Source organism: Monodelphis domestica, chromosome 5 (genome assembly GCF_027887165.1).
Source record: "Monodelphis domestica isolate mMonDom1 chromosome 5, mMonDom1.pri, whole genome shotgun sequence".
Taxonomy (NCBI): domain Eukaryota; kingdom Metazoa; phylum Chordata; class Mammalia; order Didelphimorphia; family Didelphidae; genus Monodelphis; species Monodelphis domestica.
The window spans coordinates 275801360-275825625 of NC_077231.1; the positions used below are offsets into that span (position 1 = coordinate 275801360).

The following is a 24266-nucleotide window of genomic DNA, read 5'->3' on the forward strand; positions in this document are numbered from 1 at the left end:
GCAGGTGTATAGCAGACAGAATAATGTTATGCCAAATTAAGGTTGTCTTATACAGATGGCATTGAGAATTGATTTTTAAATGAGACTTTCTGGTATTCAGATATTGAGCATGTCACCCATTTTCACTATATTCTCTGTTAGAGTTCTCATTTAGCCGGTAATGACTTACTACCATGCATCACGATGACTATGACAGAGCCTTTCCTTTCTCTATATTTTGAAATATATGATTACTTCCTAAGCGTGTGAAGGACAGCGTGCTAAAGAACTCTCCACTAAAATGTTTAATGAATATTTATGTTTGATCTTATTTCTTTGCTATGAATTTTTTTTCTTATATTAAAATAACCCCACCGTACTCTATTAAGGAAGAGAAAGAAATAATTTAAAAAGAAATCTTGGATAATATCAGTTTGCCTCATTGATGAATATTCATAATCAGAGCTTAGATTCCTGGCTGCCCCAGTGAAATAAACAATGAAATAAAAACTGTAGATTAGGTCTATTTATTGAGGCTTAGAAGAATTGTTGACTTTTTTTTTTTTGCCATTGTCTACTAAGCTGGCTAGAACTATTTGGAAAAGAGAAGGAATCAAGTCCTAGGGATCCCTTCTCCCTTAGCAGACCTTCAGAAACTCAGATAGGAAGGGTTGTATGAAAAGAAATATGAAGAGAAGAAGATGAGGTTAAGATTTCAGTATATTTCTCCAGCTGGAAAAGAAAAGGGCATGCTTAAGTAGCAGCTCAGTGGGTACCCAGGTTGGGATTATTCTGAGGAGAACAGAGAAATTATCATTTCATGCTTTCTTAGTCTTTCTCCAGGGGAAGAAAGATTTAATACTATACCATTTGATTCATATAATTTACAAATCACAAAAAATTTTTTTTGTGTTGTTCATTTGTATTTGGCACTTTGTGACCCCATTTAGAATTTTCTTGGCATAGATACTGGAGTGGTTTGCCATTTCCTTCTCCAGATCATTTTTCAAAAGAGGAAACTGAGGCAAAGTAGGTTAAGTGGCTTGCTCAAGATACCATACCAGAGGCTGGATTTGAACTTGGGAAGATGAGTCTTCCTGACTCCAGTCCCATTGCTCTATCCACTCACTGCCCCATCTAGCTGTCCACAATTCTACACTTAAAGAAATTGAGATCCATACAAATTAGTTGAATTGTCCATTTATGCAGATATTTAAAATAAAAATTAGTATTGGAACCCAAGTCCTCAGACTTCAGAGTCTAGGTTCTTTCCACTAACATTGATTGTGATAGGAATTGGTAAAGTTTCTTCTACTCTAATCTTCTTGTGGCTAACAAATCCTTGCTAATGAATATTTTTTGTCCAGTGACCCCACTCCCCATCTACAACCCAATTGCTTGAGCCTTAACTGACAAAGTGGAGAGAAAATGGTGCCTTTATTCTTCTCTCTTCTCCCTGTCTTCTCCTGCTCTTTTTCTTTTCTTCCCTTCCTTTCTCTTTTCTTCAGGCATTTATTAAATGCTACTTAATGAATGGACTGGACATTGGGCTAGGTGCTGAGTCTATAAAGACAAAAACTAAGTGATCCCCTAGGGAGCTTCCATTCCATTGAAAAACTTATCCACAATCATATGGACCACTGTGACGCAAAAGTTTTTACATACAAAATTTGATTTGATGTTAGACTTACCACTGCATGAAGCCTATAAATATGAGCTCACTGTGAGAATGGTTTGAACCTGTCTTACTTATTCCCAACGATGTCACAATCCACATGAATTTAGCACTTCTTAATTCTGAAGATAAAGCTTTAAAAGACCCTGGTTTCCTCTCATTTTTCTTAAAAAATATACAAAGAATGACTGCTTTCATTGAAAGATAGCAGATTTCCTGGAGAAAAAAAATGATCAGAGAAATTCTGCTGACCCTGTTCATTAATTTGTGCCTGCTCTGAGCTCTTCTTTTCTCCTAGAAATAAATGCAAGTATAGGTCTGGATGGTGCTATTTTTTTAATCAATCTGTGATGAAGAAGAAATTTAGGATCGCAGGATTTAGAACTTGAAGGTATTCTAAAGATCCTATGGGACAACCCTTTTATTTCACTGTGAAGAAATGGAGAGCTGGACAGTTCATATGACCAGACTAAAGTCATGCTGGTCATTTACAGAAGAGTCAGATGTCAGACTCCTAAAGATCACACTCCTAAATTCAGAGACCTTTTTATTACACTATACTGACTTCTTTCCCAAAATTTTAGTGTTTTTTTTTAAAGATTGTATCTTAGCAGTCTTTTAGGTATATCTCCTAGACAGCTATGTTGAACAGTTATTAAATTAAGACATAAATTGACTATCTAGAAGAGAGCTTCATAACCTTTTTTTTTTGTCTCATAGACCTCTTTCGAAGACTAGTGAAGACCATGATCTCAGAATGATTTTTTTAAATGTTTGAAATGAAATACACTGAATTATAAAAGCAAAATATAATATATGTTATATAATGGTATATTATAAATAATATATAATAGAATTATATATTATAATTATTATAGAATATAATTATATATAACAATTAATTGTATATTCTAAATAATATAATGTGTAATAAACTATATACAGTCTTATATAATTAAATCATTATATGATTTATAATACCATTAATCTGTGTTTGATTTTCTAAGTCAATATATAGCCTATAGGAATCCTTACATATTGTTTAATGGCCTGGTTTCTATTAGATTTTGACACCCCCTGCCTAGCCAGCTTGATTTGACTCTAAGGTGCAGAATAGATGTTGACCTGCATTGGGAGAGAGGATTTCCCAATTCCTATGTCTCTATACCTGATAATTAAAACAATATAATAGATTTGAAACTGGGAAATACAGCTGACCTCTCAGTGACAAAATATACAAGGGAAAGAATACTCTCTTTGGGTCAGATAATGGTACAGATACTGACTCTGTTACGAACTACTTGTTAGATTGTGAATTACCTAACTTCATTGAGAGTCTGTTTCTTAATTGGTAAAATGAAAGCGTTGATCTCTAGATGCCTTCTGGGTTTAAATAAATTATCACTGTGATTTACGTAGACCTTTCTGACTTAAAAGTGTCCTGAAATTTTATTCTGGCATTGTTATATTTAATAATGTTTTAAGGATTTTTATCTATTCAGTCCCCTTTCAGAATGTAAGCTTCTTGAGAGTAGGGTCTCCATCCTGTTTCTATCACCTAACACTGTACTTTGCACATGTGAAAATTTTGTATTTTTGCTTTATGTTAAAAAATTTAAATTAACAGAATAGGCTGTGCTATGGATTTTGGAAATGAACCTACCCCTCTTGTCTTAGTCATTCTCGGTTACCGAGAGACTACCACTACTACACTACCCCTCTTGTTTGCTGTGTGTTCTAAAATATTGTTAAATGCTTGAGACTTCTTTCTTTTGGCAATCCCTTTCAAATTCTCTTTCCCAGAAACTGATATTTAAAAATGACATAATTATTTCTCCAAATTTTAAGTGTTCGATCATCTAGGCACCATTTGTAGTTAGAAGCATGTATGAAATCCAGCAATTTTTGACTTGCTTATAGAATCATCAAGTTTTATTTGGAAGAGACCTCAAAGTTCATCTTGTCCAGCCTGTGCTGCAGAAAGGAAGCACAGGTACAATGCTATATTCCTTACAAAGGATCACCCAACCTCAGCTTGAAGGACTGTGAGGATTTAGGCGACAGGACCACATCTTGACTACAGAAAACACAGAAAGTGTTTCCTTTGTCCTAGCCAAATTCTATGTTACTGCAATGTCTATTATTATTTCTAGTTTTGCTTTCTGAGACTCTCATAAACAACCCACCTTTGACCTACTGCTCTGGACATATATTCTCTTTTCGGTGTCTTTCCTCAATTTAGTATCCAAAGCTGAACATCATACTACAGGTATGTTCTATCCAGGGCAGTATGCAGTGGAACTCTTCCAGACTTACTGATTCTATCATTTGATCCAAAGATTGTATTAGGATATTTTTGGCTGTCATGATGACTCATATAAAGCCTCTGGTCCTTGTTATTAATTTTTAATTGATTAATTAAGAAAATGTTTCCATGGTTACATGATACAAATAATTATTAAAATAATTTTTAATTGATTAATTAAGAAAATTTTCCATGGTTACATGATTCATGTTCTTTTGCTCCCCCTCACCCCAGTAGCTGACACACAATTCCATTGGGTTTTACATGATCAAGATCTATTTCTATATTATTGACAATATCTTTTTTTTTTTTACATCAACTCTGGTTTACCTAGTCATGTCTGCCATATTCTGTACTTGTGCAAATGATTTTTTAAAAATCCAGTTGTAGGACTTCTCATTTTCCCAATAAATTTTATCATGGTATTTTGGGCTTATGGTTTTAGCATGTCAAGATCATTTTGGAGCCCAATTTTGTTATTTAATGTATTAGCTTATGTGAACTCCAAATGGGATCAGAAAAAAACTGAAAAATAACTTAACAGAAATATCAGGCACCATGCCAGATTATGGGAATTTTCCAAACCAATTATTTTCAGATTCTATCACCACCCTATTGCCATAATACTTTGTATTTATTAGCTACTTAGTGACTATGTTTTCACTCCAGGGGGAATATAAGAACAGATCATTTTGTATTTATTTGTATATCCAGTGCCTTGCACAATGGTGGGTCAGAGTAAGCGCCAAATAAATGCTTATTGGTTGATTGGTTGATATTGAAATGACTTATAATTTTTGTCTTTTCATTCCCATAACCTGTGCTCTCTCCCCTATGCTGCTTAAGCTGCCCATCTGACATTTAGTAGTAGTAATAATCACCAACATTATATAGTTTTTTAAGACTTACAAAGTATGTTTCATATGGTATCTCATTTGATCCTCAACATAACTCAGGGAGGTATGTAGACACTATTATTATCCTTACATTATAGAATGAGAAAACCGAGGCAGAGGATGCCCAGTGTCACACAGATAGAGAATCCGTGGCACATCTCCTAAGGAGCTGAGGGCTCTGCTAGGCAAATATGAAACGAGCAATGGGAATGAGGGAATCGAGTGTCATATATGGGCAACATCAAATCTGCCACCTTGGCTGGAACGTGGAGTGTATATAAGGAGGGAATAACACCTAAGCCTGGAAAAAAGAGAGAGTGGGCAGATTATGGCTTTAAATGCCAAATTAGGGGTTTAAATGCCAAGCAGAAATTATACATTTTTGTATATGAAGTACTAGGGAGCCAGTAAAACTTCATGAGTAGAAGAGCTATAGATTTATGTTTTAGGAATATCAGTTTATTAATTGTATGAAGAATAAATTACAGAGAGGAGATGCTTAATGTGGAGGAGGGACCATATAGCGATTTATTAAAACAATAGTTCAGGTGAGAGGAAATGAGATTGGACATTATTGTGCAAAATCTGAGCTCCCTACAAGGAAGAATGCCATGACAGTAGACTACCTTGAACTTTGAGATGGTTTACTGATAATAATTATGGCAATTCTAGGTTCCTGTAAAAATAGGATTAATTTTAATTTTAGGATTGATAGGTTTTATGATAGAAGTTGCCTCAGAGCTCAATAATGATTGATTCTCTTATTTTTGTGGATGAGAAAACTCTATTTGGGACTATTAAAGTGTGGGTAGAGGAATGAATTTCAGAATCTCGAATTCATTTGTATATAATGTATACAATCAATAATTATGATTATAAAATCTTTAAATTCTATGTTTCAGAGAATTTTAGAGTTAGAATAGGTCACCTAGTCCAAGTCTTAATTTTAGAGATTAAATTCTTAGAATGTGGAGCTTACTTTGAGGTTCAACTTGGGGTAATTTCTACAAGTGGACCTTCTCCCTCTGTGGCCCTTTAGTTCTTAGGGAGCTTTTCCTCCTCCAATTATCTTGTACTTGTCTTTTATCTAGGTTAGTGTTCCATCTTCCCTCACAGAATGTAAGCTCCATCAGGGCAGGTTCTATAATTTGATTTGTCCTTCTACTTGCCCCCAGTTTCAAACCCATCCAAGACCTACCTTCAGAACTTGTATAATAAATACAATTATTGAATTGGACTTAAATGAAAAAAGATGTTGCTATCCATTTGGGAAAATTTACTGGCCTGATCTGGTCATAGTGAATTAGGTTGCTACAATGGATAAAGCACTGGTCTCAGAATCAGTAAGACTCAGTTTCATGAGTTCAAATCTGGCTTCTGACCCTAGCTGTATGACCCTGGGCAAGTCACTTAGCCCTGTTTACCTCAGTTTCTTCATCTGTAAAATGAACTGGATAAGAAAATGGCAAACCTTTCCAGTGTCTTTGCTAAGAAAGCCACAAATGGGGTCACAGAGTCAGACATGACTAGGAAATAATTAAAGACAATGATTATGGGATGGTGAGACAAAAGTTAATAATGTATCTCTGTTTTTCTAAAATAAAGATAGCTGATAAGACACATGTTCCAGACTCACTCCTTTCCTTTACCCCAGGTCCCTTCAAGTCTGCACAGATTTCTGTCTTCCTCCCTTAACATGACAAAAGAGTTAACTAAGGACTTGGATTTTAGTAGTCAGTGTTTCTATGCACAATCAAATGGTAAATGAATCTGTGTGTGTCCAGTCGTGTTCGCCCTATCTAGATAGTTCATGCATTCAAACTAGACTAGTCTAGACATTCTGGGAATTGGAAGAGTAGCTAGTATTCATCCAAGAGAAAAAACAGAGCTCTTTTGTGGGGGTAAATTAAAGCCTTATGTCAGTTGCTGGAGGAATAGGAAATATGGAAACAACTGTAAAAATATGAACATTGGCTGCGTTCAAGCCTAGGATAATTTGTCAAATAAATTTAGGTTTAATTGAAATCTTCATGAGGACTAAAGACAGAACAGACTTAGAAAACATTTAAGCATTCATTTAAAACTCCAACTTTTCTGATGTTTTCAATAGTTTGGTTTTTTAAGTTTTGGTTGTGGGATGTGTGGTGAATTTTCATTTCGGGGAAGAGTAGGGAGTGGTACTATATGTGCCATTAGGCAAAGGGAAAAAAAAAACCCATATGTGGTACAGTTCATTGCAAGTTAACCCAGAAATTAAATTGCCCTTAACTAATTTGAACCATACAATGGAGTCTTTAAGACATGTCTTAAAGACATGCTCCTTACCAAATGACTTTTTAATGTTGTTTGCATTAGACTTTTGCTGAAGTTTCTTACTGTAATATTTTTGGACCACTAAAGATATCTACTAAATTTCAAGAGATAGGGGTATAGAGGCAAGTGGGCTGCGTTGTAGTTTTCCCTGCTGGGGTGCCATGGCTGGAGACTCTTTGCCCTCTAAATCAACCCTTATAATGTATATCACTCTTCTATTTGAGAAATTTATGATTGGGACTTTTATAGAAAATTTTCATGTTTGCCATTTCAAGCTGGAGAATATACCTTTTTAGTGATTATAGAAAATATGCAACCATCTGTGGGAATCTTCCACTGTAAAATCTAAATACCAAGATAATGAATCATATGTGTTTTATTTTCTAATACAATATGCAAAGCTAATCCTCATTCCTAATACTGCTGAAAAAGATTTTTTGTAGCCAAAAAAAAAAAGAAATAACAACTGGACTTGATGAATGTTTTGAATGAATCCAGATATGTAATTTGGCCCTTTGTAATTCCTTTAAATTTTATATTATGAACTAATGCAATGAACTTAAAATATTTTAATCATATGATGCATGGGTTTGCCAAAGAATATTCATTCATTTGAAAACATTTATTGACATCCAACATATTCCTGACATTTTAATATTATATAACATGCCATATTAATATGTTCTATTAATCCGTGTACATTAAAAGTATTATTAAGTTTCATTGTGGTTTAAGAAGAGATTGGTGGCTTGGCATTCAGAGAAATTATGTTCCATTCCTGTCTCTGCCACTTAAAAATTATGTAACATCAGGGATCTCTGAGTCCCATTTTCTTTAACTGTAAAATGAGAGGGATGGACCCCTATTTCCCTTCCCAGTCTAAAGTTTCAATCTCTAGTCCTTGAAGCTTCTCTCACTCCCCCCAGTGATTCTTCTGTCTTTGGTGGTCTCTATTTCCCTTTGTAATGTCTTGTGTCAAAGGAAAATGACCAACTAGAAGCTGGGGAATGAGGTAATTTACATAAGTACCAAGGAAGAAAGTACCTTTCTCATGCAAATATGCATGGAAAGGCTTGGTAAAAATCTGTCAGTCTGAGACCAAAAATCTTTAGTTCCCCCAAACATCCATAAAGAACAGTCTGTGGGACATTATGTTTAAACTGAGCCTGACAATCCATCCGTCCATTGGAAGCTCAAGTGTAATAGGACTTCTAAAGTAAAAAGTGAACCAAACCAAATTTTTAAAACTAAGAAGTTTTCTAATATTTCAGTAAAGTGATTTAAAAGAAAAACTTTTAGTGGCATTGTATAGATTTTTATTTTCTTTTAAAATTTGATTTGCTTTTTAGTTTAATGGGAAGGAAATCAGGATTAGAAATGTCTTTTCTCTCATAGTTGATATTAATAAAGTATGTTTTGTCCTTGTCTTGATCTGACTTATTTTTTCCTTGGGATCACGAGAAGCCTGTTAAATAACACATAATATTAACTCAGAGCTGGTGTGAATGCCAGTTCTGTTTCCTGTTGTATAAACAGTTGTGTGTGCTATGAATACCAGACTCGCCACAATTCAAAAGAGAAATTAGACAGCTCCAGTTTCCAGGCTATTCACCCCTTTCTCACTGAACACTATTCTTTCCCTCAGCAAATTGTTAAAAATTCACTCCAGTGAGAAGCTGCTTGATACGACACTTTATCTATTGATTAGAAATCTAAAAATACAGTGAATGGTGGCCCCTGTGATATGCAGTTTGTTTCTGCTATGAATACAATTAACTTTGGGCTTGTATAATTGTATCCTTTCTAATGTTGTATTTCATAATCTCTTTTAATGTATTATCCCATTTGAATTGTTTCTGGATAAGCTCTAGTATCCTATTTCTTCATTAATTAGCAAAGGTATTTAACAGATCCTTTGGGAAAACTCTTTCTGCCTGTGAGGTTCTTAGAAACTTCATCTACATGTTTCACTTTATGGGTAGCTAGCTACAGTGTGTCCTCTTTGCCATTTCCCTCCTTTCTTGTATAATATCTATGTCTAGCATTCTTTCTCTTCCAGTAAGAGAGGAGTCATTATGTAAGCACAAATGAAAAATCATTTCTAAGGATAGCATCCTAATTTCCCTTCGTCCCCAGGATGGTTTCCGTGTTCCCTACTAGTTGTTTGCTTTCTCTCTCTTTTAAAATGCCTAGCTTTATACTTTAACACTGATAATCAAGAATTAAATTTCCTTATTTTCCAAGATGAATCCAGTTTTCCCCCCCGTAGGTTACCCATCTCATGAACTTTGATCCTCTTTCTTCATCTATAAGAGAAGAGGGTTGATCCCCCCAAAGTGTCTCTCCATTCTTTTGAGACATTTTTCTAGCAATGATGCAGATTATTTTAAAATCTGGGGGAAAAGAAGCCCCATGAGCACATATTTAATGTTCTTGAGAGGTTTAATTTTGGGAAATGATTTTTAAAAACTATTTCATAGTAAATGGTAAAAAATTAATAAGTACTTGTTAATAAAGGTATACAATCTGGCTAAAGATATTTAGGTCTCTATTTAAAGTATGCATTTCTCCATTCAATACTTGGCAAGAACATTCTTTCAATTCTAATTCTGATGACAGTTAATAACCCTGCAGGATTTTGGCCTGGAAAGGGACCAAAACTGCCATCTTACAGTAAAAGCAGTAAATATTCCCACTTAGTGATGCTTAGAAAGTGGGAAAGTACCATCAAAAATTGTACTTCATGGTTTATAAAATAAAAGAATACTTGAACTTTAATTGATTGTTTAATAAAATGCGATTACTTTATTTTGATAAAAGAATATCATAATGACCTGAAATGTCAGTAAGAAATATTGGCTTCCTTATTATAGCATAACTAAACTTCTTTTCTTTTAACTGATTAAATCATTTGTTTAAAATCCCTGCTTTTGTGCCTTCACTCATATTTTCTTTTCATGTCTGACTTTTTAATCTTTATTATAACTTCAATGTCCAAGTCATTTGTTACTGATACTTCTTACAGGATCTCCATTGTTTTCTGTCTTTTTTAATGCTCTAAAATAAAATGCTCTTTGTATTCTTTGTACATGATATTAATACTCAAGAAGTAAATGTCTTGATTTTTCCAAGATGAAGTAAAGAACTAAAAAAATTTCCAGCCCTTAAACTCATCACTCCTATCATCAATATTTCTAGTGCTACATGATTCTATTTTTTTCTTGTAATAAATCAAGTATTTGACTTTAGATAAAGTAAGATGGGACACAGGTGACTCTGGCCTTGGAATCGGGAAGATTCATCTTCATAAGTTCAAATCTGGCCTCAGCCACTTATTAGCTATGTGACCTTGGGCAAATCACTTAACCAATCATTTGCCTCAGTTTCCTCTTCTATAAAATGAGCTGGAGAAAGAAACATCAAACCTCTATAGTATCTTTGCCAAGAAAACTCCACAATGGGCTCATGAAGAGTTGGCATGCCTGAAATGACTGAACAGTCCCCCAAAACTCCAACATGATGCTGCCATTAAATGACCCATAGAATGATAGAGTTGGAAAGATCTTAGAAATTATCTATTCACTCCTACACCATCATGTTCCAATGAGGAAAAAGAAGCTGGGAGGAAATGATTTTACAGTTATTAAGTTACTAAGAAGTAAATAGTAAGTTATAGAACTGATATTTAAACACAGTTCCTAAACTCCAAATGGTGCTATAAATTCCACTGTTGTAAATGTGATTAGTGGCCATCACCAAGGTGATTTGTCACTATGTATTCCCGATCTATTATTTATGGAGTTCCCAATATTGAAAGTCCTTCAGCCAATGCAGAGCTGCAACTATTACCCAATTTATAGTGTAATGTTGTGGAGGAGAGAAAATGGGAAAAACCTGCAGCAGTGCTAGAGGAACCAGGACTGCTGAACTGTCAATCAAGGAGGACATTCTAATTGGAATGGTGACCAGGAAGGACTGTTAAAAAGGAACAGACAAGCTGAGAAACTTGGTCTCTTGCCCTTGGGACAGAAAGGAGGAAGGACAGAAAAGTCCTGCTCTTTGGTTTCTCCCTACAATATTCAAGTAACTGAATCTTCAAACCTTATGGCCAGTTTCCCAAAATCTAGACTCTATTACACCATCTTCCAACTTAGGAATTATTTTATGATTAGGGAAGTTAGGCAGGGATGTAAGAAGTTAAATGACTTGATTAAGCTTATATAACTAATAGTTTTCAGAGATGGCTCTTAAGTCAATGGCTCTAAAGATTGCCCCTCTATCGTTAATCTCATGAAGTAGCAAACTTTTTGTACTTATAATACATTTACATCCTTTAAAATTATTGAAGATACCAGAGAGCTTTTGTTTATGTAGGTTCCATCAATATATAGTATAAGAAAATTTGTAAATTTTTATTATTTTTATTATGAAAGTAGTTTTGACTTTGATAACCTCCTTAAAGTCTCCAAGGTTTTACAGAGATCCCTAGACCACCACAATTTGAATACCATTACTCTATATAATTATTCTCTCTCTCTCTCTCTCTCTCTCTCTCTCTCTCTCTCTCTCTCTCTCTCTCTCTCTCTCTCTCTCTCTCTCTCTCTCTCTCTCTCTCCTCCCTCCCTCCCTTTTCTGCCTCCATATGCATATATATTTATATATGTTTCACTCTTCATATTCATATATTTTTCTATATATTTCTCTTTCCATACAAACACATATATTTCAATATGTTTCCTTGTATAGATAGACACACATATACATATACTCTATTATTAGTCTCTATATTATGCAATGATACTATATATCATATATATGTATATGATAGTAGGGTTATTGATATTGAAAAAATATTTTAAATTTACTGGGACAGAAATAAAAATTATGTTTGGATTTCTAAATCATAAAGATACTTTGCATTTTTTTTGATGACATCAAATTACAGTACAATTAATTGGCATATTTCCATTTTATTCCAACTTTCTTTTTTAGACCATTATCTATCTGTGTATTTATAATAGCACCTTATTTACTCTTGGGGAGTAGAGGGATTAACATCAGTGTACATACACCCCAACACCCTATATGAACAGTTTTTGCTGTTAAGATTCTCTCTGCCCTGGGAGCTTCCAAGGTTTGTGTTGTCACACATAGAGTTGTACTTAGAGCATTTTATTCTTTTTATCTCTAAAACATTAGTGCTTTTGCAGAACAGCAAATGATTTTTTTTTTTTAGCAAAGCTTACATTGGAGATAGTTTCCATTTTAACTTTAATTTTTTGTCCTTTTATTTGTTTGTTTTAGATGTGTCCATCTTTGAAGCTTATTTTGAAACTAAAATAAATTTGATTTGCCCTGGGTATGAAATGTCTTTTACCTTATCTTGATGACATTAGTTATATAGACAAAGTCTTTTAAAGGAATTTCTAGCTATTGATTCTGAATGCAGCCTGGAAGTTGGGTATAGTTATTGTTAGAAGATAGAAGTGGACCAAAAGGTAAATTACTGGCGTTGAGTAAACCCAAGCTGTTCTAACAGTCATGTATGTATTGTAAGAAGTATTACAGTACACTGGTTGGAAAACAGTGGTCTAGTGCAAAGAGTACTTGTTTGGGGCATCATAAGGCTAGGATTCTATCAATTATATGGGATTAATAGTTGAATCTTTGTCCATAATAGAGTAATAATAAAGTAGTGGTAAAATATCATAGTCTATAATATAGTATATGTAGCAATAATAAAATACTATAGTCCATAGAGTATATAGCAATAGTAAATGCAAAAAAAGGTAATATAGTCATAGTAAAATGGAAAAGCATTTCAAGGTTGCCTGCCCCATAGAAAAAAATTAATTAACAGCATAGTAGAGTAGAAAAAAATGGTAGAAATAGAGGACCTGAATTTAAATTCTGGTTCTGCCACATAATTCTGTTGTTCAATTGTTTTTCAGTCATGTCCAACTCTTTGTAACGCAATCTGGAGTTTTCTTGTCAAAGATACTGGAGTGGTTTGCCATATTTTCTGGAGCTCAATTTACAGATGAGGAAACTAAGGCAAATTGAGTTAAGTGATTTGCCGAGGGTCACACAACTAGGGGATGTTTGAGGACAGATTTGAACTTAGAAAGATGAGTGTTTCTGACTCCAGACTTGGTGCCTAGTTGCAATTCACTTAGTTTCTCCAGGCCTCAGTTTCCTTATGCTAAAATGAGCTGGTTGGACAAAAAAATCTTCTGAAGTCCCTTCTAGTTCAAAACAGATGATTCTTTGATGTTGGGTTCAAATCTTAGCTGGTATTTACCATTTACATGATCTTGGTGAAGGCATTTCAGCCCTCAGTATCCCTTCCATGTAAAATTAGGTGCTAAGAGAAGATGATCTATTTCCAGGATTTCTTTTCTTCAATGATCTTAGGATCTCATTTAAGTTTGCCAAGATTCCATGTTGCTGCCAACCATAAATAGAGAAGGAAGCAGTACCCAACCAAAGTGTAAAGGATGTGTATGTGTGCACTTCTGCGGTTAGGTGGTAATTAGTTTTTAGGAATCTATGCAACGACATCCAAGCATTTGGGGTGACAAGTGAATTATTTATTACTATGTCCCTTTTTTCATAATCATGAGACTGGAAAGTTTATAAATCACATTATACCTTGTAGAATTAGAAACATTCACTGTAGCCTTACTTCATGTATCTAAATGGGAGTCCAGAGACACCGTTTGGATTGTTCTTTTCAGATCAATACCATCTGCTCTTTGGACTTTCAATTTCTTTGTGTTCCTTTCTAATTCCCTGGCCTCTTCCTTATTCTTGGTTTATTCTGTAATCAGAAAAGATACAAATCAGTCTTCAGGCAACTTTCTAATCTCTTGAAGCCATATGGGTAAATGAAAAATAATTATAATTTGATAAGAATTGAACCATATGTCTATCATTTATTTTCTGTGTATGTGTGTATGTAAGACGATAAAATTTAATTGTGTGTGTTTGTTAATTCTCCCCCTCCATGTCCTCTTTCTATAAGTGTATTTGTTGAGATTCAAAAACAGACCAAATATAAGGAAAAATAGAAACTCCCCAAAATGGAGAAGGGGGGGAATGACTGCCTGATTGTTTCCTTATAAAATGGAAAGTTTCCATTGTATGAACATGTTGGATCAGATTTACACTATTTGTGCCTCACTTCTGGGAGGAAATCACTAGAGGTTATAAAAAGAAAATGGCAGCTCCACTTGCTGGTTGGTCTTGTGTGCCTCTCCCTGACCTCTACCCCAAGGCACATAATGTCTATTGCCATGTTCACTAGTCTCTGCTATGTTTGTTACTCCCTTCAAGAATGGTCTGGACTTAGAGTTAGATCAAGGGGACTAACTATTACTAATGATGCTTATTTCTTATGTGATGTTGGGCAAAGCGAATTTAATCCCTTGGCCTCTGTGTCCTCATTTTTAAAACAAGGAGGTTGATTTAGACTACCTGTAAGGACCTTTCTAGGCCCAAGTCCCACTTCAGTGGATGATCCTATAAAGCCTGCAATGACCAATAGAATTGTGCCAACTGTATGATGTTATATATGGACATATATTAGCATATATTGCTTTGTGTGCTTTCCTATATCCCAGTTATTTCTTCTAGTATCTTCATAATGTTTTGAATTAATTTTTCCCTTCAAACTCTTATTTAAAACTAACAAAACATAAAATGCAAATGCATAAATCTTTTATGCTTAGATTAATTTAAGAGAAAACAGAATTCAGTTGGGTCTAGAATAGTCTGTGTGGGGGGCAGTATTTCCATTAGCTCACAGAACAAGTTGGAATTCCATTACTCATGTTTCTTGGTGATTCCAGTTTTTCTGTCATATTACTTGGTGATCCCAGTTTTTCTGAACAGATTCTTTCCATTTTTTGTCAGATATCTTGATTTTTTAAAAAACATGTTTGATACTAATTTTCACATTATTCAATTACCTTTTAGAACATGTATAGAAGCTGATGTTTATCTGCTTTCAGATTTTAACCCTTCTCTCTTCCCCCTCTCCCCCATTTTCCAGTTGTTTTTATTTCAGTTGCTGCGAGGACTGTCTTACATCCACCAGCGTTATATTTTGCACAGAGACCTGAAGCCACAGAATCTTCTCATCAGTGACACGGGGGAGTTAAAGCTGGCAGATTTCGGTAGGAAAGCAGTTAATTATGAGTCTATTTTGTCATGTTGTGAGAATGCCAGGCAGATGGTGGTGTGGATTTTGCTTAGACACAGCTACTGCTTTGTAGAACCTGGTAAAATTTCCTCTGGAATGAAGGATTCATTATGATCCAAATAATGCTTGATGGATTAAGAAGTGGGAAGTGGAAACATCTTTCACACTCAGAGAGAAATATAGGGGATGGGGAGAGTATCCATGGTGGAGAGGAGGGAGAGAGGGAAAGAGAGACAGACAGACAAGTCAGACAGAGAGAAACACCCACACTTACACAGAGAGACAGACGGAAAGAGAGATGGGGAGAGGCAGATGGAGATATATGAGAGAGAGAGAGAGAGAGAGAGAGAGAGAGATTGAGATTGATCTGGGAGACAGAGAGATGTGGAGAGACAGAGAGAGGGATTGAGATTGAGAGAGAGATCTGGGAGACAGATAGACAGAGAGAGAAAGATGGGGAGAGACAGAGAGAGACACACACACACAAATACACAGAGAGAGAATTTGGGAGACAGGAGAGAGAGAGAGAGAGAGAGAGAGAGAGAGAGAGAGAGAGAGAGAGAGAGAGAGAGAGAGAGAGAGAGAGAGAGAGAGAGAGAGAGAGAATCTTATTAGTATATTAAAATAGAAAGGTTTTGTAACTAGGTCCTCTTATAAGAAAGGTAACAAGTCATCCTCTTGGCATTTAGAGGGAATTCACAGCTTCTAATCACTTGTTTGTATTACTCCAGGGACATAACTATTGAGTCCATGGATCCACAAGTTGGGTTAACCTTTCCTGAAGTGACACTTGGCTTAGGAATATTTGAAGAATTAGGAGAGCAGGCACTGAATATCAATCACCAAACAGAAGAGGGTTATTTTAGCTCATTCCGTTTTCTTCCACAGAAGTTTTCAAATTAGCTTAATCCACTGTGAAGACCATTTTCCTCCAACCTCTGTCCCTGTGAATTAGGAGAGGTAGAGGGCTTGGTTTTCCCTCTCCTTTTTCCTTTTTCCTTTGTCCATTTTCCCCTTCTTTCTTGATGTATTCAGTAGTCTCTGAATTCCCCTTGCTCTCTGTCAACCCAGGGAGAATGGAGTGTTAAGCAGGGACTTAATACCCAGGATTGTCATGGAAGCATGATGTGTTGACAGTACACTGCCTCAATTATTTTTGAATATATATACACACACACACATGTATATATATATATATATATATATATATATATATATATATATATATATATATACATGTGTGTGTATATATATATATATATATATATTCTGATTAGAAATTTGCTTTGTGAACAGCTGAATGAAATATTGCTCTTGGGACAGAGATGCCCGAGGATGTGATATGGGCTATAATGTAATTATTTCACCAAAAGACAGAAAGGGGCTGGGAGCAGTGAGAGAAACAGGAAAAAGAAAGAAAAAATCCTTTCCCAAAAAGAATATTCCATTGAACTCAGATGCAAAGAGACATTTCGAACCGTCTTCTTGTTCCATTGCTCTCTCTTTTTAGGCAAAAATGATTAGAACATTTTGCTGTTATATCCTAGCTTGGTTTTGGTTGTATTATTGGTGGGGGGAAGGAATATAGGAAATCAGAGCATTTAGTTTCTTTGATTTTTCATAGGGAATGTCCAGTTTTAGAATCAGGTAAAACACTGCATGTTGTTATAGTCTATCAATGATGTAGAAAGAGGAGCTTGCGCTAAGTGCTCACCAAGGCCAAAGATTGTGGAATCTTTACCTGGCTGCAGTAAGGTGCGTGACTTTTTAAATGTGCAATAAATCAGTGAAGCTTAATGGGGATTTTCCTTGTGACATGATTTAATATTCTATAAAATATTCATGTGAACAGAATGCCAAAATATACAGGTGCGTAGTTAATTGTTGTGGACATAATTTTGTTGTATTTTTGTAGACATTCTTGTACATTTTAGTTTTATCTGAAAAATTTATAAATATGTTCACCCCCCCAAAAAATAACAAGCCCTACCAAGAACCAGTACTTGAGTATTGGTGCCAAAGCAGAAGACGGGAAAGGTGAAAAATTGAGGTTAAATGACTTGCTGAGGGTCACACAGCTAGGAAGTGTCAGAGTCCAGATTTGAGCTAAGGTCCTCTCATCTTGAGCTTTGGCTCTGTATCCCCTGGGTCACCTAGGCGCCCCAACATTTTTAACATGGACAACTACTATCAGGGTTTGGGTTTTAGAAAGTCTTGTAGACAAGCCAGTCTTTTCAATAACTACTAATTTTGTATTTGTACAAGGGAGCAATTTCAGAGAGGTAAAAGCACTACAGTTTCCCAAATGTATTGGATGTCATTCTCTTCCTTTTATTCATTCACATCTTTTAACCCCATCATTTTGTCTGTTGATATTTTATGCCATTAAATCTTAGAAGAAGTGGACAAAAAGGCCATCAAAATGGTGACTGTGATTAGACTGCAGTCTATATTTCTAGTGATGAGTTACATGTAACAAATGGCACAAGAGATATCATGGAGGGAATGTGTGATTAGAAAAGGAAGCCAAGGAGGGAGAGTTGGTTAGGGGGCAATGATTGCTGAAAAGAATACTGTGGGGTTCCCATGAAATATATGAAGGCTTAGAAAAAAGCTGTGATGTGAATTGGCTCTGGTGGCAATCTGTAGAAGGGCAAGGATAGGAATTTCATAGAATGAGAATATATGGATGGGTTACACTAAGATAGAGGGAAAATTTCCATTGATGAGCATAGATATAGCCAAATATTCTAATAGAATGTCAAGTTCAAGAGCAATTTAAATGTTATGAGAGGAATCAGCTTTGTTTAAAAATAATTTAAAGTATGTTTTTAGTTACTGAAATCATTACTTGCATATTTTTGAGTTTTCTTTATTAGAAACTCATCCCTGGCACAAAGCCTCATAGTCTGTTTATTAAGTGTATCAAGAGTAGCTTATCCACTAATTGGCAATTTACTCGATTAATTTTGCATTATTTTAGTCTTTTAATTAAAATTACTGTGCTTAACTGTGTCTGTGTGAGCATGTGTGCATGTTTGCCCATGAGAGAATGTGAGATCATGCCAGCCAGAAGAGAGTGTCAGAAAAACTCTCTCCATGCACCTGACTTAAAAGGAAATAAAATAAATACCTCACAGCATCCAAACCCAGGGGTTGGGATATGGGAAGGGCTTTACTTAGAGTTTTCCTCTGATGGACTTTTGTTTGTATTTGAAGGATACGGCTCCAAATTTGGATGAGAACTCTGTATGTGGATGTGTGTGCGTGCTTGCATTTAAATTTCCCAGTTTTGAATTTACTCTGCACTTGACACATAATAAATTTGCTTAATAAATTGGTGTGGGATTGAATTTGTTGAATGATTTTTGTCTTTTTCTGTTTCCCAGAGAAACTTGGGGCAACTAGCCAGTCCTTATTTCTTGTAAATATTTGAGATAAGAGGAATTTAGAACCTTTGATGGAAGCTGAGAAGCCCCGTTCTGATAGTTGAAGCCAAGTTTTATTTGAATATATTGAACATACCCCATTTATAATGGCCATACATGCACCAAAAAATTTAAAGAGGCATTTGGTCATTTGAATAATCCCCAAATGAATACAACTTTAGCCTTTAAAAGATTTCACATCCTGAGTATGTGGCAAACTTGCTGAGGAGCAATCATGTTTCATTCAAAAACATTTTTGTATTTAGCAAACATTTTCTTACTGAAAGGTACTAAAGTTCAAGGAGGGAAAAAACTAAGTATGATACAGATCTTATTTTCCAAAAGCCTTTAATAGCACTAGCCTTCTACAATTGTTATAAAAATCAAGTGAGTTAGTATTTTGAAAAACATTTTGGAATCCTTAAAGCACTATAGAAATACTGTCATAGATATCATCACCATCATCATTATTATTGAGAAAGTAAAAAGCCACACACACACACACACACACACACACACACACACACACACACACACACACGATCTCTCCCTCTCCTCCCCCTCTCCCTTTCTCCTATATCTCTCCTTCCCCTCTCTTTCTTTCTCTGTCTGTCTCTCTGTGTATATATTTCTCTGTCTCCCAAAATCATCTCTCTCTCTGTCTGTCTCTCTCTCTTTCTCTGTCTCTCCCCTCCCTCATTTATTTTCCTCTCTTTCTCCTCTCTCTCCTTCCCCCCACTTTCTTTCTCTGTTTCTGCCTATCTGTGTATGTGTTTCTCTGTCTCTGTGTCTGTCTGTCTCCCAGATCATCTCTCTGTCTCTGTCTCTTCTCTCTCTGTCTCTTCTTCTTCTTCTTCTTCTTCTTCTTCTTCTTCTTCTTCTTCTTCTTCTTCTTCTTCTTCTTCTTCTTCTTCTTCTTCTTCTTCTTCTTCTTCTTCTTCTTCTTCTTCTTCTTCTTCTTCTTCTTCTTCTTCTTCTTCTTCTTCTTCTTCTTCTTCTTCTTCTTCTTCTTCTTCTTCTTCTTCCTTCTTCTTCTTCTTCCTCTTCCTCTTCCTCTTCCTCTTCCTCCTCCTCCTCCTCCTCCTCCTCCTCCTCCTCCTCTCTCTCCCCCTCTCCCTCTCCCTCCCCTCCCAACCCTCCACATACACGCATAGTAGGTCCTCATTTTCTTTGGAGATATTTTTCTAAAACTTACTACAGATGGCTGAAACTGTAGATTTGGATGCATATATAACGTGATTTTCTTGTACATACATAAACAGAATAATATTTATTGATCAATTAAACACACAGTAAGATATTACCAACATCAACTACAGTAATAATCAAGAATATTGTGTATTATTTTACGGTATTGTACTCTTTCTTGGAGTTTTGCATGTTCATGCTGTGGAGCTCTTAGAGCTTGGCCAGATATCAAAGACCCCAAGTTCATCCACTTCATCCTGGGCCATTACCAGTTGTCTTGACTTTTGTCTTTTCATTCTGGAATAGAGAATGAGGCAGATTTCTTTGTGGATAGGGGAAGACAGGAACAGTAAGGAAGCAGACTTGGTCAGGTATTTTGGAAGAGGAGGCACTAGGAGATAAAACTACAATGGTTGATTTTGGAGTCCATGTAGATAGTAGCAGGAGTTTGTAGTTTCTTGGCTACTAATCGGGTGTTGCTGAAGTTTTTTGAGTCAAAAATGGGGTCATTGGAGTATTGTTAATGATGAATGGGAGAAGCATAATAGGAAAGAAGAATAGCTAGTTAAATTTCAAAAAGGTCCTTTTCTGGTCAAAATCCTGTTAATGGTCTTCTGGAAGAAATTTTTAACTAATTCATTAAACACATTGATTAAACACTTAATTTGCCTTGTTAAGGGATTTGCATTTCTTGGTAAAATATTTGCATGCAATTTTTATTAATCCTTTGAATATTTAAGTAGTTTGCCCTCTCTAAAAAAAATGAGAAGTATCTGGATTTGGTGCTTGGTATTTGTTCTATAGAATTTAATTATAGTTTATAGCAAAATTAAAGACCAGATAATCTAAATGAAGTTTGAAAGATAAACTTAATTTTGTTTAGCATAGGGATGATTGTATAGGGAAAATTCTGAATTCAGAGAACCTGGGGTTTAACTCTTCACTCTATCATTTAACTCCCTGTATGACCTTGGCTAAGTCACTTAACCTGATTCAGATGCCTCTGAGTCACCAGTAGTTTGCTATTCACCAATATCAATTCTTTGTAGTCCATGGAATACTGCATAAAATGAATGGCAAAGGTGGATTTATATGAAAAAGTTGCACTGATGTGTTTATAGGAGGTTGGAGTTCAAGAAACTTTAGCGACAAACCCTCTCATTTTGCAGATGAGGAAACTGAGATGCCATAATTTTTGTCACTTCATGATCCAGTGGCTAATTGATGGTAGAATCACACTTGTCTCCCAGCTCCTAGGGCAGTGGTCTTTCCATTGCACTCTCCCTCCTAGTGAGAGAACCCAAAGTTCAAGGTCTTAAAAGACATTAGTATGTAGATCAAGGGCCTTCTAAAGGTCTACTGGAATTGTCTTGGTCATTTTTTTAGCTCCATTTTTTGAAGTAAGCAGTTCTGAAATCATTCTCCATTGTATGATAGGAAATCAAAGAATGAGTTTTTAAATCCCTACTTTCCCTTTTATATAAATGTCTCAACATCAGTTCCTGTTTCACTTCTGTCTCTATGTCTTCAGGGTCTAACAGTACCTTTCTTCTCTTTTCAGTCCATTCTCCAGACAGCTGCCAAAATAATCTTCCCAAAACACAGCTCTCTGATCTTGTCAGTCCCCTATTCCAGGATCTCAAATAGCTCTCTGTTGCTTCTAGGAAGAAATACAAACTTCTGGTCTTTTTGTTTAATGTCTTCTAACATCTGGATCCCAGTCATCTTTCTGTATTTTTTTCTCTTCTCTCCCCTTCATATATTTTCCATTCCATCCATAAATGACTGACTTGCTGGCTGTTCTTTGTATTGGCCATTCTATCTCCCAACTCTTCAACTGTAAAATGAGTTGGAGAAGGAAATGGAAACCACTCCAGTATCTTTGTCAAGAAAACTCCAAATGACAGTGACCAATACAGAACTATGTTTTGCATGACAATAAAAAGGGGAAAAAACCAGAACAGAGTCAGACATGAGTAAAAAAAATGATTGAACAATAACAACATTATTTCCCAATTCTAGACCTTTCTATAGATTATCCTGCAAATTTGTAAGGCTCTTTCTTAGAATTTCTTGTGGTTCATTTCAGATGTAAGCTCCTTTGGAAAGCCTTTCCTGATCGCTTGTTATTAATTTTTTCTGCTCCTGTAAATTGTCCTGCACTCATTCAATTATTTATTTATTCATTCATTCATTCATTCATTCATTCATTTATTTATTTATTTGTTTGTTTGTTTGTTTATTTATTCATTCATTCATTTATTCATTTATTCATTCATTCATTCATTTATTTATTCATTCATTCATTCATTTATTTATTTATTCATTCATTCATTCACACACACATTTATTTATTTATTTATTTATGCATTCATTCATCTATCTATCCATTCATTCATTCATTTATCTATTTATCCATCTATTCATTCATTCATTCATTCATTCCCATCAATAGATGACCTCTAAAAAGAAAGGAAAACTCCCTGAAGACAGGAACTCATTGCCATTTGGCCTTCATATCCCCACCACTTGGCTCATAGTAGAAACTTTGGTGATGAGTTAGAAAGAGCATCATTAGAGAGTCCCGAATCTTTGCAGATAAATCCAACGTGATTTCTTAAGAGGATCTGCAGGCCATTGCAGGTCATAAGCTGTGATTTAAATCTGGGTATTATTATTCACTGTACAGTTATTATCCTGAGGAGTGAATCTGGAAAGGAAAGCCTTGAACTTGACTACATATATTTTCCCACTTTTTATCATTTAGTCCTAGGTACTGGAAAATCCTTTGGATAAATGTCATACATGCAAGACTTACACTAAGATGATCTTAAAGGAGGAGAACAGGAAATGCTTTGAAGATAAATGCAAACAAAAAGTCGCTAGAGAATGTCATGTAGCATTTATAAAACAGCCTGCTGGATCGTAACATATGCCATATCATTGTTTATTCTGCTTTTTCCAAATAACTCTATGGAAATTCCATTTCCTAGCAGGAGTTTTGATCTCTTTTGTGTGCATTTTCCATTTGCTCTCCTACACCTTTGTTGGCCCTGACCTTCCTAGAAAGACAACTGGGCTAAATTTAGCACCTCACAGATAATTCAGGGGCAGTTGGGCCAAAATGTTAACTGTGCAGTAATGGCATGCTAAGGTCATGCCTTCTTTCGCTTACTAAGCCAGGGATGAAGAACCTGGCTTAAATCACCCGGTTTTTGAAAATATAAAATGACTGGCCTTTTTTCCTACCACAGTCATAAAGCATCATCATTCACTTAGTGATATGTTTTCTCCTTTAGGTTATCTCTTGACCAGGTTAGAGAAAGGAAACTATTGTATGACACATTTTAGATTAATTGCAAAATACCCCAGAAATTCAGATCTACAGAGGCTCTGGGTTTGTGTGTGTTATTTTTAAAATCCGCATTGGGGATAGAAGAAAGCAATGAGAAATCAGCTACTGTCAAGAGTAGGCTAGACTTTGTCAGGATAATAAATATAAAATCTCTGAATAAAGGCCTTTCAGTCCCAAGAGAGAAGACCTTTTAGTGTTTTGTATTGTAAGCATACAAAATTCAATATTGCAGCCATAATTTTTAATTCAAGGCTAGATTTACTCCAGCCTGTTTTCTTTGGCCTGGAAGATAGAATTTTTTGGTATATCTTTGTTCTTGAATCAATATGCTAAAAGAAAAAATAAAGTTTCATTGCTCAGTGTTGCATCACATAGTTTCTAAGACTGAGCCCTGGAGTATCTGAAAGCCAGAAGGGATGATATTGAATAAGGAGAGCTCCTACTTATTGACATGCACACGGGTGGGTATTGTTCTTTAAAGAGCATAAACCAAGGCAGTCTTATTTCTTACTGCTGTATCTTGCCACAGTTCTCCACGACAGATAATTTCTAGAAAGGCACAGAAGGCAAGAGATAGGAGAAGCCATTTAAGCCCTGATGATGAAGTATAAGCAGAGGCTTTCATGTGAATCTGAAAGGTGAAAGAATATATTTAGAATAATTGGTGCCATAGTAAGAGCTTGAGCAAGGGCTGCTTGTTTTCTCCCTCCCTTAACCTAATTGAAATTCCAGAGGAAAAAATTTAATATTCTACAATCTGTCATAAAAATGATAACATGATAGCAATAATTAATTTTAATTTGATCCACATACTCAATTTAAACTTTTACTCAGAATCTTTTTTGTAAGACAAAGTGGAGCAATAACTAACATTCCTCTAAACTAGAGTTGAATATCAGTATTTGAAAACAAGTTCAAATGGAA

The 24266-nt window shown here is 35.3% G+C and overlaps 1 protein-coding gene across 7 annotated transcripts in view; it reads left to right on the plus strand.

The window, feature by feature from the left end:
* The window catches only part of CDK14 (cyclin dependent kinase 14), a 648447-nt gene that overhangs the window by 335105 nt on the left and 289076 nt on the right, over window positions 1-24266 (plus strand). For all 7 annotated transcript variants that reach the window (XR_008912449.1, XM_056800182.1, XM_056800184.1 and 4 more), the window contains one exon: window positions 15222-15345. Coding sequence is in view for 6 of the 7 variants with exons in the window: in XM_056800182.1 (XP_056656160.1) it covers window positions 15222-15345 (124 nt within the window). In the remaining variant the exon portion in view is untranslated. The remainder of the gene's footprint in view (window positions 1-15221; window positions 15346-24266) is intronic.